The 17,622-nt window shown below is 41.6% G+C and overlaps 1 protein-coding gene across 4 annotated transcripts in view; it reads left to right on the top strand.

Annotated features, from left to right (window-relative positions):
- The first annotated feature begins 2,473 nt into the window (after positions 1-2,473).
- The window catches only part of EML4 (EMAP like 4), a 227,630-nt gene continuing 212,481 nt past the window's right edge, over positions 2,474-17,622 (top strand). For 2 of the 4 annotated variants that reach the window (XM_056568163.1, XM_056568162.1), the window contains exon 1: positions 2,474-2,740. In XM_056568163.1, coding sequence (XP_056424138.1) covers positions 2,614-2,740 — 127 coding nt within the window. In that variant the 5' untranslated portion in view covers positions 2,474-2,613. The remainder of the gene's footprint in view (positions 2,741-17,622) is intronic. The other 2 variants (XM_056568168.1, XM_056568167.1) reach the window with 1 other exon arrangement.

The following is a 17,622-nucleotide window of genomic DNA, read 5'->3' as shown; positions in this document are numbered from 1 at the left end:
AGGGGCCCGCGCCCTACAAAGGTAATTTAATTAATTGAAATGTGCGGGCCCCCCGAAGTGCCCCGTCGCTACTGGATGTGCACCGGCTCTGCTCGGGGCCCCCAGCCAGCTCGGGGCCCCAAGCAATTGCTTGGTTTGCCGGTCCGGTAGCGACGGGCCTGGGGGGCAGTGAACTGGGAGGATTATAACATTTATCAAGTTAATGAGAGGTACTCTTTAAAGCATATCTGTCATGTCAGGCGACTTTTCAGAAAAAGCTGCCCTGTGTGTGTACATGAGGAGCAGCATTATTTCTGGCCATTATATAACTTGTATATGGTATTTTTCAGCAGAGTTTTGCTCTGCAGGCATCATCTATAATCTGCCGTTCTTCCAGAGCTGGTGGACCCACCTTCTCCCTGCCGCCCGGGCTCCTTACATGACAGTGTGCTCAGCCTTTCACCGGCCGAGGCGGGACATCACTGCGGCCGACGATACGCTGACCGCAGTGTGACATTCCGAGCCATCGCCCCCCCCCTCCGCCCCTTTTGACTACACGCCCCGCCCCCCTCAATGGAAGTCTATGGGAGGGGGCGTGGCAGCCATCACACCCCCTCCCATAGACTTGTATTGAGGGTGCGGGACATGATGTCACACAGGGAGTCGTGATGTCACAATCTTCTGTCCCCATGGTCGGGAGTCAGACCCTCCAGCGCTTCCGGAGCAGTAACAGGTGGGTGCTGCGTGCTATATTGCGGGGGTCCCCAGCGGCGGGACCCCCGCGATCAGACATCTTATCCGTTATCCTTTGGATAGGGGATAAGATGTCTAGGGGTGGAGTACCCCTTTAAGTCCATTGAAACAAGTGGATGTAGCGCAGGTTGGAGCCTGTATACTACAACATAACATCCTGCATTGTTGCATGCCGGACATCAGAAGCAGGAAGAGGATCACCGGGTAGGACGGGACAGCGATATCGGAGGCATCAGGGAAGGGGTGAGAGGTAAGTCCTGGTTTAAATTTTGTTATTTTTTATTACAGCAGCCTTGGCCTTACAAAACAAAAAAAAAAGATTTTTTGCCAGGGTACCCCTTTAGGTACATGTCACTTATATATAGTTATAAATAAATTACTTGTGAATTGTGGCCTAAGACACGTTGTATTTGCTGATTATTGTAGAATCGGGCAGCAAAAAACACACATGATGGGGGATATTTATCAAAACCTGTGTAGACAAAAGAGTGGCACAGTTGCCCATAGCAACCAATCAGATTGCTTCATGACCGTGTGAAGTTTTAGGGTCCATTCATCTGGAGATCCCATCTGTAGCGGAGACTGTACCAAAATGTGCCAGCTCCATAGACGGCAATGCCTTTTCGAGCGGATCCGGTGGAGTCTGAGATCTGGAAATGTGAATGAACTCTTACGCCATGTTTACACGGCGGAATATCCGCCTGGAAAATTTCCTGGCCAGACATCCTGCAGACAGCGGCAGAACATGCTGGTGCTAGCATCGCTCGGAAATACGCCGTCTCCATAGACAACAATGCATTTCCAAGCGGATTCCTAATAAGAATTGCCTGCAAAGGAACTCTTCTGCAACGGAATTTCAAGCTGAATTTTTTTTCCCACCGAATTCTGCTCGGAAATTCCACACCCTAGGGGTATGTTCACACGGCAGAATTTCTGTGCAGATTTACTACCTATTGATTTAAATGGGATTCCCCTGCCCCATTCAGACAGAATTCCTGCGGAGGACATTCCGCCACAGAAATTCTGCTTTCCGCATTCCGCAAAAAATTAAGACCAGTCTTTCATTTTGCGGAATTCTGCATAGTAATCCCATTGAAATCTATTGGGCCTGAGTACTATGTTCTGAGAACACAGAAATTCTGCCGCCATTCCACCAATTTCTGCAGAATTACGCAGAGTCTCCAGTCTGTGTGGCAGTTACCGCGGTAACACTATTATGGGTATGGGCACACCATTATGAAGGCTGCCATTATCTGACAGCAAGCAGAGATGCTGAAAACAGTATAAAAGGAATTGACCCACAAAGTATATTAAAACATTTTTTCAATAAAACAGTGTTTTCCAAATAAGGTGCCACCAGCTGTTGCAAAACTACAACTCCCAGCATGCCCGGACAGCCTTCGGCTGTCCGGGCATGTTGGGAGCTGTAGTTTTGCAACAGCTGGAGGCACCCTGGTTAGGAAACAGACATACAAGGGGGAGATTTATGAAAACCTGTCCAGAGAAAAAGTTGCAGAGTTGCCCATAGCAACCAATCAGATCGCTTCTTTCATTTTTCAGAGGCCTTTTTCAAAAACGAAAGTAGCGATCTGATTGGTTGATACGGGCAACTAAGCAACCTTTCCTTTTGGACAGGTTTTGATAAATCTCCCCCACAATGATTATGACTTATGAAACGTGCAATAAAGTTGTTACAGAGAAAAAAATAAAAGAAGATAAAAAAGAAAGTATAGGGGCGTGGCTAAGCTTGGGCACGATGGGCGGAGCCACCGCGGGAGAGGGAGGTTGGCAGTGAAGGAGGCGGGAGCGGCAGGAGGAAAAGGAGCAGCCACAGATCCCGCACTGTGCTCCGAGCCGAGTGACCGCAGCTCCCCGGCCTGAATGAGAGAGGTTCCCCCGCTCAGCACCATCCAGGAAGGCGCCGCTTCCTGCCCGCCCGCCGCAGAGCCACACGACGCGCACAGCACGGGCAGCCAGCTCAAGATGGACGGGTTCACCGGCAGCCTGGGTGAGTGCAGCCTTACGTATAGTGTATACAGGTGACAGTGTATATAATGTATACACTGTGCGGGGCTCCTCATATGTGGTGTATACAGGTGACAGTGTATATATAATGTATACACTGTGCGGGGCTCCTCATGTGTAGTGTATACAGGTGACGGTGTATATATAATGTATACACTGTGCGGGGCTCCTCATGTGTAGTGTATACAGGTGACAGTGTATATATAATGTATACACTGTGCGGGGCTCCTCATGTGTGGTGTATACAGGTGACAGTATATATATAATGTATACACTGTGCGGGGTCCTCATGTGTGGTGTATATATAATGTATACACTGTGCGGGGCTCCTCATGTGTAGTGTATACAGGTGACAGTGTATATAATGTATACACTGTGCGGGGCTCCTCATGTGTGGTGTATACAGGTGACAGTGTATATAATGTATACACTGTGCGGGGTCCTCATGTGTAGTGTATACAGGTGACAGTGTATATATAATGTATACACTGTGCGGGGTCCTCATGTGTAGTGTATACAGGTGACAGTGTATATATAATGTATACACTGTGCGGGCTCCTCATGTGTAGTGTATACAGGTGACAGTGTATATATAATGTATACACTGTGCGGGCTCCTCATGTGTAGTGTATACAGGTGACAGTGTATATATAATGTATACACTGTGCGGGGTCCTCATGTGTAGTGTATACAGGTGACAGTGTATATATAATGTATACACTGTGCGGGGCTCCTCATGTGTAGTGTATACAGGTGACAGTGTATATATAATGTATACACTGTGCGGGGCTCCTCATGTGTAGTGTATACAGGTGACAGTGTATATATAATGTATACACTGTGCGGGGTCCTCATGTGTAGTGTATACAGGTGACAGTGTATATAATGTATACACTGTGCGGGGCTCCTCATGTGTAGTGTATACAGGTGACAGTATATATAATGTATACACTGTGCGGGGTCCTCATGTGTAGTGTATACAGGTGACAGTATATATAATGTATACACTGTGCGGGGCTCCTCATGTGTAGTGTATACAGGTGACAGTGTATATAATGTATACACTGTGCGGGGCTCCTCATGTGTGGTGTATATATAATGTATACACTGTGCGGGGTCCTCATGTGTAGTGTATACAGGTGACAGTATATATATAATGTTTACACTGTGCGGGGCTCCTCATGTGTAGTGTATACAGGTGACAGTGTATATAATGTATACACTGTGCGGGGCTCCTCATGTGTGGTGTATATATAATGTATACACTGTGCCGGGCTCCTCATGTGTGGTGTATATATAATGTATACACTGTGCGGGGTCCTCATGTGTAGTGTATACAGGTGACAGTATATATAATGTATACACTGTGCGGGGCTCCTCATGTGTGGTGTATACAGGTGACAGTATATATAATGTATACACTGTGCGGGGCTCCTCATGTGTAGTGTATACAGGTGACAGTGTATATATAATGTATACACTGTGCGGGGCTCCTCATGTGTAGTGTATACAGGTGACAGTGTATATATAATGTATACACTGTGCGGGGTCCTCATGTGTAGTGTATATATAATGTATACACTGTGCGGGGCTCCTCATGTGTAGTGTATACAGGTGACAGTGTATATATAATGTATACACTGTGCGGGGTCCTCATGTGTCGTGTATACAGGTGACAGTGTATATATAATGTATACAATGTGCGGGGTCCTCATGTGTAGTGTATACAGGTGACAGTGTATATATAATGTATACACTGTGCGGGGCTCCTCATGTGTAGTGTACACAGGTGACAGTATATATAATGTATACACTGTGCGGGGTCCTCATGTGTAGTGTATACAGGTGACAGTGTATATATAATGTATACACTGTGCGGGGCTCCTCATGTGTAGTGTATACAGCTGACAGTGTATATATAATGTATACACTGTGCGGGGTCCTCATGTGTAGTGTATACAGGTGACAGTGTATATATAATGTATACACTGTGCGGGGTCCTCATGTGTAGTGTATACAGGTGACAGTGTATATATAATGTATACACTGTGCGGGGTCCTCATGTGTAGTGTATACAGGTGACAGTGTATATATAATGTATACACTGTGCGGGGTCCTCATGTGTAGTGTATACAGGTGACAGTGTATATATAATGTATACACTGTGCGGGGCTCCTCATGTGTAGTGTATACAGGTGACAGTGTATATATAATGTATACACTGTGCGGGGCTCCTCATGTGTAGTGTATACAGGTGACAGTGTATATATAATGTATACACTGTGCGGGGTCCTCATGTGTAGTGTATACAGGTGACAGTGTATATAATGTATACACTGTGCGGGGCTCCTCATGTGTAGTGTATACAGGTGACAGTATATATAATGTATACACTGTGCGGGGTCCTCATGTGTAGTGTATACAGGTGACAGTATATATAATGTATACACTGTGCGGGCTCCTCATGTGTAGTGTATACAGGTGACAGTATATATAATGTATACACTGTGCGGGGCTCCTCATGTGTAGTGTATACAGGTGACAGTGTATATAATGTATACACTGTGCGGGGCTCCTCATGTGTGGTGTATATATAATGTATACACTGTGCGGGGTCCTCATGTGTAGTGTATACAGGTGACAGTATATATATAATGTTTACACTGTGCGGGGCTCCTCATGTGTAGTGTATACAGGTGACAGTGTATATAATGTATACACTGTGCGGGGCTCCTCATGTGTGGTGTATATATAATGTATACACTGTGCCGGGCTCCTCATGTGTGGTGTATATATAATGTATACACTGTGCGGGGTCCTCATGTGTAGTGTATACAGGTGACAGTATATATAATGTATACACTGTGCGGGGCTCCTCATGTGTGGTGTATACAGGTGACAGTATATATAATGTATACACTGTGCGGGGCTCCTCATGTGTAGTGTATACAGGTGACAGTGTATATATAATGTATACACTGTGCGGGGCTCCTCATGTGTAGTGTATACAGGTGACAGTGTATATATAATGTATACACTGTGCGGGGTCCTCATGTGTAGTGTATACAGGTGACAGTGTATATATAATGTATACACTGTGCGGGGTCCTCATGTGTAGTGTACACAGGTGACAGTATATAAAATGTATACACTGTGCGGGGTCCTCATGTGTAGTGTATACAGGTGACAGTGTATATATAATGTTTACACTGTGCGGGGTCCTCATGTGTAGTGTATACAGGTGACAGTGTATATATAATGTATACACTGTGCGGGGTCCTCATGTGTCGTGTATACAGGTGACAGTGTATATATAATGTATACACTGTGCGGGGCTCCTCATGTGTAGTGTATACAGGTGACAGTGTATATATATAATGTATACACTGTGCGGGGCTCCTCGTGTAGTGTATACAGGTGACAGTATATATAATGTATACACTGTGCGGGGCTCCTCATGTGTGGTGTATACAGGTGACAGTGTATATATAATGTATACACTGTGCGGGGTCCTCATGTGTCGTGTATACAGGTGACAGTGTATATATAATGTATACACTGTGCGGGGCTCCTCATGTGTAGTGTATACAGGTGACAGTATATATAATGTATACACTGTGCGGGGCTCCTCATGTGTGGTGTATACAGGTGACAGTATATATAATGTATACACTGTGCGGGGCTCCTCGTGTGTAGTGTATACAGGTGACAGTGTATATATAATGTATACACTGTGCGGGGTCCTCATGTGTAGTGTATACAGGTGAGTGTATATATAATGTATACACTGTGCGGGGCTCCTCATGTGTGGTGTATACAGGTGACAGTGTATATATAATGTATACACTGTGCGGGGCTCCTCGTGTGTAGTGTATACAGGTGACAGTGTATATATAATGTATACAATGTGCGGCGTCCTCATGTGTAGTGTATACAGGTGACAGTGTATATATAATGTATACACTGTGCGGCGTCCTCATGTGTAGTGTATACAGGTGACAGTGTATATATATAATGTATACACTGTGCGGGGCTCCTCGTGTAGTGTATACAGGTGACAGTATATATAATGTATACACTGTGCGGGGTCCTCATGTGTAGTGTATACAGGTGACAGTGTATATATAATGTATACACTGTGCGGGGTCCTCATGTGTGGTGTATACAGGTGACAGTATATATAATGTATACACTGTGCGGGGCTCCTCATGTGTAGTGTATACAGGTGACAGTGTATATAATGTATACACTGTGCGGGGCTCCTCATGTGTAGTGTATACAGGTGACAGTATATATAATGTATACACTGTGCGGGGCTCCTCATGTGTAGTGTATACAGGTGACAGTATATATAATGTATACACTGTGCGGGGCTCCTCATGTGTAGTGTATACAGGTGACAGTATATATAATGTATACACTGTGCGGGGCTCCTCATGTGTAGTGTATACAGGTGACAGTATATATAATGTATACACTGTGCGGGGTCCTCATGTGTCGTGTATACAGGTGACAGTGTATATATAATGTATACACTGTGCGGGGTCCTCATGTGTCGTGTATACAGGTGACAGTGTATATATAATGTATACACTGTGCGGGGTCCTCATGTGTAGTGTATACAGGTGACAGTGTATATATAATGTATACACTGTGCGGGGTCCTCATGTGTCGTGTATACAGGTGACAGTGTATATATAATGTATACACTGTGCGGGGTCCTCATGTGTGGTGTATACAGGTGACAGTGTATATATAATGTTTACACTGTGCGGGGTCCTCATGTGTCGTGTATACAGGTGACAGTATATATAATGTATACACTGTGCGGGGTCCTCATGTGTCGTGTATACAGGTGACAGTGTATATATAATGTATACACTGTGCGGGGCTCCTCATGTGTAGTGTATACAGGTGACAGTGTATATATAATGTATACACTGTGCGGGGCTCCTCATGTGTAGTGTATACAGGTGACAGTGTATATATAATGTATACACTGTGCGGGGCTCCTCATGTGTGGTGTATACAGGTGACAGTGTATATATAATGTATACACTGTGCGGGGCTCCTCATGTGTAGTGTATACAGGTGACAGTGTATATATAATGTATACACTGTGCGGGGCTCCTCATGTGTAGTGTATACAGGTGACAGTGTATATATAATGTATACACTGTGCGGGGTCCTCATGTGTGGTGTATACAGGTGACAGTATATATAATGTTTACACTGCGGGGCTCCATGTGTTGTGTATACAGGCGACAGTGTATATATAATGTATACACTGTGCGGGGTCCTCATGTGTAGTGTATACAGGTGACAGTGTATATATAATGTATACAATGTGCGGCGTCCTCATGTGTAGTGTATACAGGTGGCAGTGTATATATATAATGTATACACTGTGCGGGGCTCCTCGTGTAGTGTATACAGGTGACAGTATATATAATGTATACACTGTGCGGGGCTCCTCATGTGTAGTGTATACAGGTGACAGTGTATATATAATGTATACACTGTGTATACATTGTGTATTGAGTCTATAGCGTATACTGTCTATAGGTTGTGTTGAGTCTATAGCGTATACTGTCTATAGGTTGTGTGTTGAGTCTATAGCGTATACTGTCTATATGTTGTGTATTGAGTCTATAGCGTATACTGTCTATATGTTGTGTATTGAGTCTATAGCGTATACTGTCTATATGTTGTGTATTGAGTCTATAGCGTATACTGTCTATACGTTGTGTATTGAGTCTATAGCGTATACTGTCTATATGTTGTGTATTGAGTCTATAGCGTATACTGTCTATATGTTGTGTATTGAGTCTATAGCGTATACTGTCTATATGTTGTGTATTGAGTCTATAGCGTATACTGTCTATATGTTGTGTTTAGCCTATAGCGTATACTGTCTATAGGTTGTATTGAGTCTATAGCGTATACTGTCTATAGGTTGTGTATTGAGTCTATAGTGTATACTGTCTATACGTTGTGTATTGAGTCTATAGCGTATACTGTCTATATGTTGTGTATTGAGTCTATAGCGTATACTGTCTATATGTTGTGTATTGAGTCTATAGCGTATACTGTCTATATGTTGTGTTTAGCCTATAGCGTATACTGTCTATACGTTGTGTTTAGCCTATAGCGTATACTGTCTATAGCGTATACTGTCTATAGGTTGTGTATTGAGTCTATAGCGTATACTGTCTATACGTTGTGTATTGAGTCTATAGCGTATACTGTCTATATGTTGTGTATTGAGTCTATAGCGTATACTGTCTATATGTTGTGTATTGAGTCTATAGCGTATACTGTCTATAGGTTGTGTATTGAGTCTATAGCGTATACTGTCTATACGTTGTGTTTAGCCTATAGCGTATACTGTCTATAGCGTATACTGTCTATAGGTTGTGTATTGAGTCTATAGCGTATACTGTCTATAGGTTGTGTATTGAGTCTATAGCGTATACTGTGTATACATTGTGTATTGAGTCTATAGCGTATACTGTCTATATGTTGTGTATTGAGTCTATAGCGTATACTGTCTATATGTTGTGTATTGAGTCTATAGCGTATACTGTCTATAGGTTGTGTATTGAGTCTATAGCGTATACTGTCTATACGTTGTGTTTAGCCTATAGCGTATACTGTCTATAGCGTATACTGTCTATAGGTTGTGTATTGAGTCTATAGCGTATACTGTCTATAGGTTGTGTATTGAGTCTATAGCGTATACTGTGTATACATTGTGTATTGAGTCTATAGCGTATACTGTCTATATGTTGTGTATTGAGTCTATAGCGTATACTGTCTATATGTTGTGTATTGAGTCTATAGCGTATACTGTCTATATGTTGTGTATTGAGTCTATAGCGTATACTGTCTATATGTTGTGTTTAGCCTATAGCGTATACTGTCTATAGGTTGTGTATTGAGTCTATAGCGTATACTGTCTATAGGTTGTGTATTGAGTCTATAGTGTATACTGTCTATACGTTGTGTATTGAGTCTATAGCGTATACTGTCTATATGTTGTGTATTGAGTCTATAGCGTATACTGTCTATATGTTGTGTATTGAGTCTATAGCGTATACTGTCTATATGTTGTGTTTAGCCTATAGCGTATACTGTCTATACGTTGTGTTTAGCCTATAGCGTATACTGTCTATAGCGTATACTGTCTATAGGTTGTGTATTGAGTCTATAGCGTATACTGTCTATACGTTGTGTATTGAGTCTATAGCGTATACTGTCTATATGTTGTGTATTGAGTCTATAGCGTATACTGTCTATATGTTGTGTATTGAGTCTATAGCGTATACTGTCTATAGGTTGTGTATTGAGTCTATAGCGTATACTGTCTATACGTTGTGTTTAGCCTATAGCGTATACTGTCTATAGCGTATACTGTCTATAGGTTGTGTATTGAGTCTATAGCGTATACTGTCTATAGGTTGTGTATTGAGTCTATAGCGTATACTGTGTATACATTGTGTATTGAGTCTATAGCGTATACTGTCTATATGTTGTGTATTGAGTCTATAGCGTATACTGTCTATATGTTGTGTTTAGCCTATAGCGTATACTGTCTATACGTTGTGTTTAGCCTATAGCGTATACTGTCTATAGCGTATACTGTCTATAGGTTGTGTATTGAGTCTATAGTGTATACTGTCTATATGTTGTGTATTGAGTCTATAGCGTATACTGTCTATATGTTGTGTATTGAGTCTATAGCGTATACTGTCTATACGTTGTGTATTGAGTCTATAGCGTATACTGTCTATAGGTTGTGTATTGAGTCTATAGCGTATACTGTCTATATGTTGTGTATTGAGTCTATAGCGTATACTGTCTATAGGTTGTGTATTGAGTCTATAGCGTATACTGTCTATAGGTTGTGTATTGAGTCTATAGCGTATACTGTCTATAGGTTGTGTATTGAGTCTATAGCGTATACTGTCTATAGGTTGTGTATTGAGTCTATAACGTATACTGTCTATAGGTTGTGTGTTGAGTCTATAGCGTATACTGTCTATATGTTGTGTATTGAGTCTATAGCGTATACTGTCTATAGGTTGTGTATTGAGTCTATAGCGTATACTGTCTATAGGTTGTGTATTGAGTCTATAGCGTATACTGTCTATAGGTTGTGTATTGAGTCTATAACGTATACTGTCTATAGGTTGTGTGTTGAGTCTATAACGTATACTGTCTATATGTTGTGTATTGAGTCTATAGCGTATACTGTCTATACGTTGTGTTTAGCCTATAGCGTATACTGTCTATATGTTGTGTATTGAGTCTATAGCGTATACTGTCTATATGTTGTGTATTGAGTCTATAGCGTATACTGTCTATATGTTGTGTATTGAGTCTATAGCGTATACTGTCTATAGGTTGTGTATTGAGTCTATAGCGTATACTGTCTATACGTTGTGTTTAGCCTATAGCGTATACTGTCTATAGCGTATACTGTCTATAGGTTGTGTATTGAGTCTATAGCGTATACTGTCTATAGGTTGTGTATTGAGTCTATAGCGTATACTGTCTATAGGTTGTGTATTGAGTCTATAGCGTATACTGTGTATACATTGTGTATTGAGTCTATAGCGTATACTGTCTATATGTTGTGTATTGAGTCTATAGCGTATACTGTCTATATGTTGTGTTTAGCCTATAGCGTATACTGTCTATACGTTGTGTTTAGCCTATAGCGTATACTGTCTATAGCGTATACTGTCTATAGGTTGTGTATTGAGTCTATAGCGTATACTGTCTATACGTTGTGTATTTAGTCTATAGCGTATACTGTCTATACGTTGTGTATTGAGTCTATAGCGTATACTGTCTATAGGTTGTGTATTGAGTCTATAGCGTATACTGTCTATATGTTGTGTATTGAGTCTATAGCGTATACTGTCTATATGTTGTGTTTAGCCTATAGCGTATACTGTCTATACGTTGTGTTTAGCCTATAGCGTATACTGTCTATACGTTGTGTATTGAGTCTATAGCGTATACTGTCTATAGGTTGTGTTGAGTCTATAGCGTATACTGTCTATAGGTTGTGTATTGAGTCTATAGCGTATACTGTCTATACGTTGTGTATTGAGTCTATAGCGTATACTGTCTATGTTGTGTATTGAGTCTATAGCGTATACTGTCTATAGGTTGTGTATTGAGTCTATAGCGTATACTGTTTATATGTTGTGTGTTGAGTCTATAACGTATACTGTCTATATGTTGTGTGTTGAGTCTATAACGTATACTGTCTATATGTTGTGTGTTGAGTCTATAACGTATACTGTCTATACGTTGTGTATTGAGTCTATAGCGTATACTGTCTATACGTTGTGTGTTGAGTCTATAGCGTATACTGTCTATGTTGTGTATTGAGTCTATAGCGTATACTGTCTATATGTTGTGTATTGAGTCTATAGCGTATACTGTCTATATGTTGTGTATTGAGTCTATAGCGTATACTGTCTATATGTTGTGTATTGAGTCTATAGCGTATACTGTCTATATGTTGTGTGTTGAGTCTATAGCGTATACTGTCTATATGTTGTGTGTTGAGTCTATAGCGTATACTGTGTATACGTTGTGTATTGAGTCTATAGCGTATACTGTCTATATGTTGTGTATTGAGTCTATAGCGTATACTGTCTATATGTTGTGTATTGAGTCTATAGCGTATACTGTCTATATGTTGTGTGTTGAGTCTATAGCGTATACTGTCTATATGTTGTGTGTTGAGTCTATAGCGTATACTGTGTATACGTTGTGTATTGAGTCTATAGCGTATACTGTCTATATGTTGTGTATTGAGTCTATAGCGTATACTGTCTATATGTTGTGTATTGAGTCTATAGCGTATACTGTCTATATGTTGTGTTTAGCCTATAGCGTATACTGTCTATAGCGTATACTGTCTATAGGTTGTGTATTGAGTCTATAGCGTATACTGTCTATAGGTTGTGTATTGAGTCTATAGCGTATACTGTCTATAGGTTTTGTATTGAGTCTATAGCGTATACTGTCTATATGTTGTGTGTTGAGTCTCTAGTGTCTCCTCTACAGACAGTAGTAATAGATGTCGGAGATGATTTATAGTGAGGAGCAGGATATTTGGATTATATACAGTGATTTCCTGTGGTTTCTTATAATGTACACACGTTGTCACTATTCACAGCCGTCCACCAAATCACTTCCCTGTATCACACTCCTGTGTGTGTGTGTGTGTGTGTGTGTATATATATATATATATATATATATATATATATATATTCTCCCTCCCTCGGTTTCCTAGAAATTACTACTGGGGGATGTACACTCCACAGCATATGACAGGAAGTTACTGCGGGACTTAGGGGAGGGGAGACGCATTACATACGGGATGGATAAAGTTAGGTCACATGTGGCTTAGTACCGAACATATTATAATCAGATTGTTACGGATATTAACCTAATGCTATGGTATATACAGTACAGTGGGGTGGCTGTAACACTATACCAGCGTTTACCACACTGTGGGCCTCCAGTTGTTGCAAAACTACAACTCCCAGCTTGCCCGGACAGCCTCTGGCTGTCCGGGCATAATGTAAGTTGTAGTTTTGCAACAGCTGGAGGTTCCCTGGTTGGGAAACACTGACCTAGAATGTATAAAGGTACTTGACCTCCAATTTCAAGAATTTATTGAACTCAAAAATCACTTTTCTCAATTTTTTTTTTTTTTTGTCTGTATAAAATATTAATCATAATTCCCAGACATTATACCAAGGTGATCATCGCTTCCATGTATTGGTAGCATCGTGATCTCATTGGTGGTATACCTCTCCTTGTCAGCTCTCTATATATTATTTATTGCTGTTGCGTTTGCAGTTTATCCTGGTCTATACAAGCCTGTGCCAGATTTTACGGATCAGTTAGTAAGGAGCCATTATCCACTTACTTCATGTATTGATCTGTCTCTTGTAAAACATCGAATCCCTGCGACTCCTCATTTACTCCTCTCTTGATCTCCTTACCATCTCCGCTAGTTCTTCACTGCGCACTTAAACGGAATGTGCTATCAACAAATTACCTATTGTTTAAATCAGGTTTTTGTTAAACCATATTTTTTATGATATATATTTTTAATAATTTTTCATTTTGCTATCTGTATTTTATTAAAATCTTGCAGTTTTTATTTTGGCCACTATGGTTAAACTAAGCTGAGACATCCTTTTCTGTACAGATAATTTCTCAGTAATGCCTTTCTTCTCAGGAGTTAAGTAAAAGGTGACATCAGTAGAGATAACACTAGATCGACCACCATTCACAGTGGAGATCAGCCTCTCCCCTTCCTGAAAAGGTCACAGAGAATACGTAGTGCAGTCTCCAATTCATCTAAAATGGATAGTTCCTGTCTATTGTGGTCTATGGTCCATGGGGCTAACTGTAAATCGTATCACTGTCATATATATATATATATATATATATATATATATCACATACACCACATACACATATACACACACAGCTCAGGCAAGATGGCAGCCCACATAATAATGTACACAAACAAACAAATTACAATCAGGTTTTAATATCTTGCTCTAATCGGGGCGAGGGGGAATCTAGGTGACACATTCCCTTTTAAGGGTAGGATCACACAGGAATGCATCTGCAATGTATTTGGCGCTGCAGATGCGTTTCTGGCAGTCACAAAGTGCCAGCAGAGCGAGCTCCCTGCTGCTGCTGTAATTCTGCGTCCACTCAGTGGCGGATTTCCCGTCGGCAGTCACGAGTGGACACTCAAAGCTACGGCGTCATCAGAGAGTTTGCTCTGCCGTCGCACCATGACTGCCGGCAGCGCATTCACAGCAGCAATACGCTGTGGACACGCTCCTGTGTGACCCTGCCCTTAAAGGGGTATTCCAGGCCAAAACTTGTATTTTTTATTTTTTTATTTTATTTTTTATATTTATCAACTGGCTCCGGAAAGTTACTTGAGTCACTTCTATAAAAAAAATCTTAATCCTTCCAATAGTTATTAGCTTTTAAAGTTGAGTTGTTTTCTGTCTAACTGCTCTCTGATGACTCACGTCCCGGGAGCTGTGCAGTTCCTATGGGGATATTCTCCCATCATGCACAGCTCCTGAGACGTGACATCATCATTGAGCAGTTAGACAGAAAACTTCAGAAGCTAATAAATATTGGAAGGATTAAGATTTTTTTAATAGAAGTAATTTACAAATCTGTTTAACTTTCCGGAGCCAGTTGATATATAAAAAAAGGTTTTGCCTGGAATACCCCTTTAAGCTGTATAAGACTCGGTGACCATTATCAGTTTCATTAGTAACTGTATAAAGATTGTATGTAAATAAGGACCCTTAGGGCCCATTCTCACTACTGCATTTCCACCAAATACTGGGTGGAGGTTCTGTGTTCTGCAGGCTCAGCCAAAATCAATCACCCCATTGACAACTATGCACTCAGTGTGGATTTCTGCCAAAAGAATGAACTAATTAATTCTTTCAGCAGAGGCCGAAATCCAGCAAAGATTCCACCCAGGAAATTCTGCAGTGTGCAAAGTACAGCAGAATTCCCTTAAAAATAAAGGTAGGGTGCTGCATTGGAATTTCCGTATGGAATGGAATTCTACTTGGAAAAGCTGTAGCATGAATCGACCATGGAAATTATTTTGCAAAAATCCTTTCTCCCCTATGGTAAAATGAAGCTGGATTGGTGCCTATATAGTGTAAGTCTCTTTAGTTTTAATCTGATTCTACTTGTTGATTTCAGTAGAAGAATGGATTTGTCTGTTCTTCAAGGAGAATTGATTCTTGTTGGAACATACCATGAAGAAATTAATCTGAACAGAATTTCAAAAATCCTATCAAAATCAAATCTCATTCAGGGCGGAATTCTCGTCAAATTCCCATGAGATTCCACCTAAATTCCCGCAGTGTGAACAAGCCCTTACTACGATACACAGTTCAGCCTTTTTCCTTGCAGCGTTGTAGATCTCAATGACCAAAGATTTCCAAATTTTTCATCCCAAGCAGCTCTGGGAAGCTAAACTATTCACACAACTATTCTGTCCAATACCACATAAGATCATATATTTTGTAAGGTTTGGAAGTGTCTCCGCTCTCTGGACACATTTACTGTTCTCTTCCTAGCGGCACGACTTTTCATCACACAAGTTTTCGATGTCTCTGCCCACTCAGCAAAAGAGAAATGTTTTTGGTCGCACGCCATGTCTACACATGATCCCAGTTCCCTGAAGCCTTTTACATGAAAAGCTTCTAAATAACTTCTCCATCTTTACAATTGAATCATAAATGCTTAGTTAAGAAACTATTAGCCAATGTTCAAGCAGGGAGACAATCTTAAACGAGAGTAAAGGGGGGGGGGGGGGAGAGGCAGAGCTCCCTTTGGAATGATATCGTAAGTACAAGTGGAGGAAGACAAAGATTGCAAAGGACTTCTCCAAGACAGTTTGCTCACCTGATATGGTTGTGTAGCAGACACAACACCTATGAAATCGTGGGTAGAGATATGTGGTGCAGCCTCCCAGGTGTTGGCATGGAGGAGGTGCTCAGCCGAAGACTCCAATGAGCAAGTAGTAGTCAGCAAAAAAACGGGTGATGGCGCAATCCAGTCCACAGTAATATGTAAAACATTCTCCAGTATTTGAGTGAAAACGGCGCCAAGAGTACTCTGGCATGCCCCCTGGGCAGGGTGAACCTGTGTCAGATTGGCCCTGAATTTGCAATCGTAATAATAAGGTTTTAATCAAGAAAAGGTAGAAATGTTTTTTATTATTACGATCGCACATTCAGGGCCGATCTGACACAGGTTCCCCCAGCCCGGGGGCGTGCCAGAGTACTCATGGCGCCGTTTTCACTCTTATAAATACTGGAGAATGTTTTACATGTGTATGCAAGCTCTTAGACCTGATGAAGAGGCACTGCTGCCTCGAAACATGTTGTATGTAGCTTAATAAAGAATGTTATTCTAGATCACTGTCTGAGAGTGGATTGCACCATCACCCGTTTTTTTGCGGATGACTACTTGCTCATGGAGGGAGGGAGGGGATTTATCATTAGCACAGACTTTTACATGATGGGAGTCTTAGTTTTGCAACAGCTGGAGTACTTAAAGGACAAGTATCATGTCAAAAAATAATGTATCCGAGGGATAGGGGATACGTTTTAGATCGTGGGGGAGTCTGAGCGCTGGGGCCCACCTGTGATCTACTGTTCAGAGCCCTGGCTCTCCTTTACAGCAGCGTGTCACGACCCCTGCCTGAAGCGGGTGGACACCACGCCCCCTCCATATAGCTCTATTGGAGAGCCATTAGGGAAAGCTCTCTCTGAAAACTATATAGAGGAGTGCGTGGCGGCCCCCGCTTCGGGCAGGGGTCGTGACACGCTGCTGTAAAGGAGAGTCGGGGCTCTGAACAAGAGATCGCAGGGAGCCCCAGTGCTCGGATAGGGGCTACGTTTTCTCAGCAGTCGGACTTCCCGTGATCAGACTCTTATCCCCTGTCCTATGGATGGCTGCTTTATATGGGCAGCCCATTGATAATGTTAATTGTGTAATGCTTTTTCTTTCCTGTGGAGGCACTGCAGAACAATTGAGCACTTACTTTCTCCAAATATATCCAGTCAATCGGGGTCCGAGCACTGGACACAACCTGTGATTAACTTGGAAACCTTCCAATAGACAGTTTATTCAAAGCAGGTAGTCTATTGAGACAGTGAATTTGTGACTATTTTGGACTCCTTTTTGATAACACAACATAGCCGTAACAGAGAAGTGAACTGGGAAATGATACTTCTGATATAAACACTAGTTGGGGACAGCCAA

Source organism: Hyla sarda, chromosome 3, assembly GCF_029499605.1.
Source record: "Hyla sarda isolate aHylSar1 chromosome 3, aHylSar1.hap1, whole genome shotgun sequence".
Taxonomy (NCBI): domain Eukaryota; kingdom Metazoa; phylum Chordata; class Amphibia; order Anura; family Hylidae; genus Hyla; species Hyla sarda.
The sequence above is the reverse complement of the archived record's forward strand: the minus strand, read 5'-3'. Positions and strand labels throughout refer to the sequence as shown.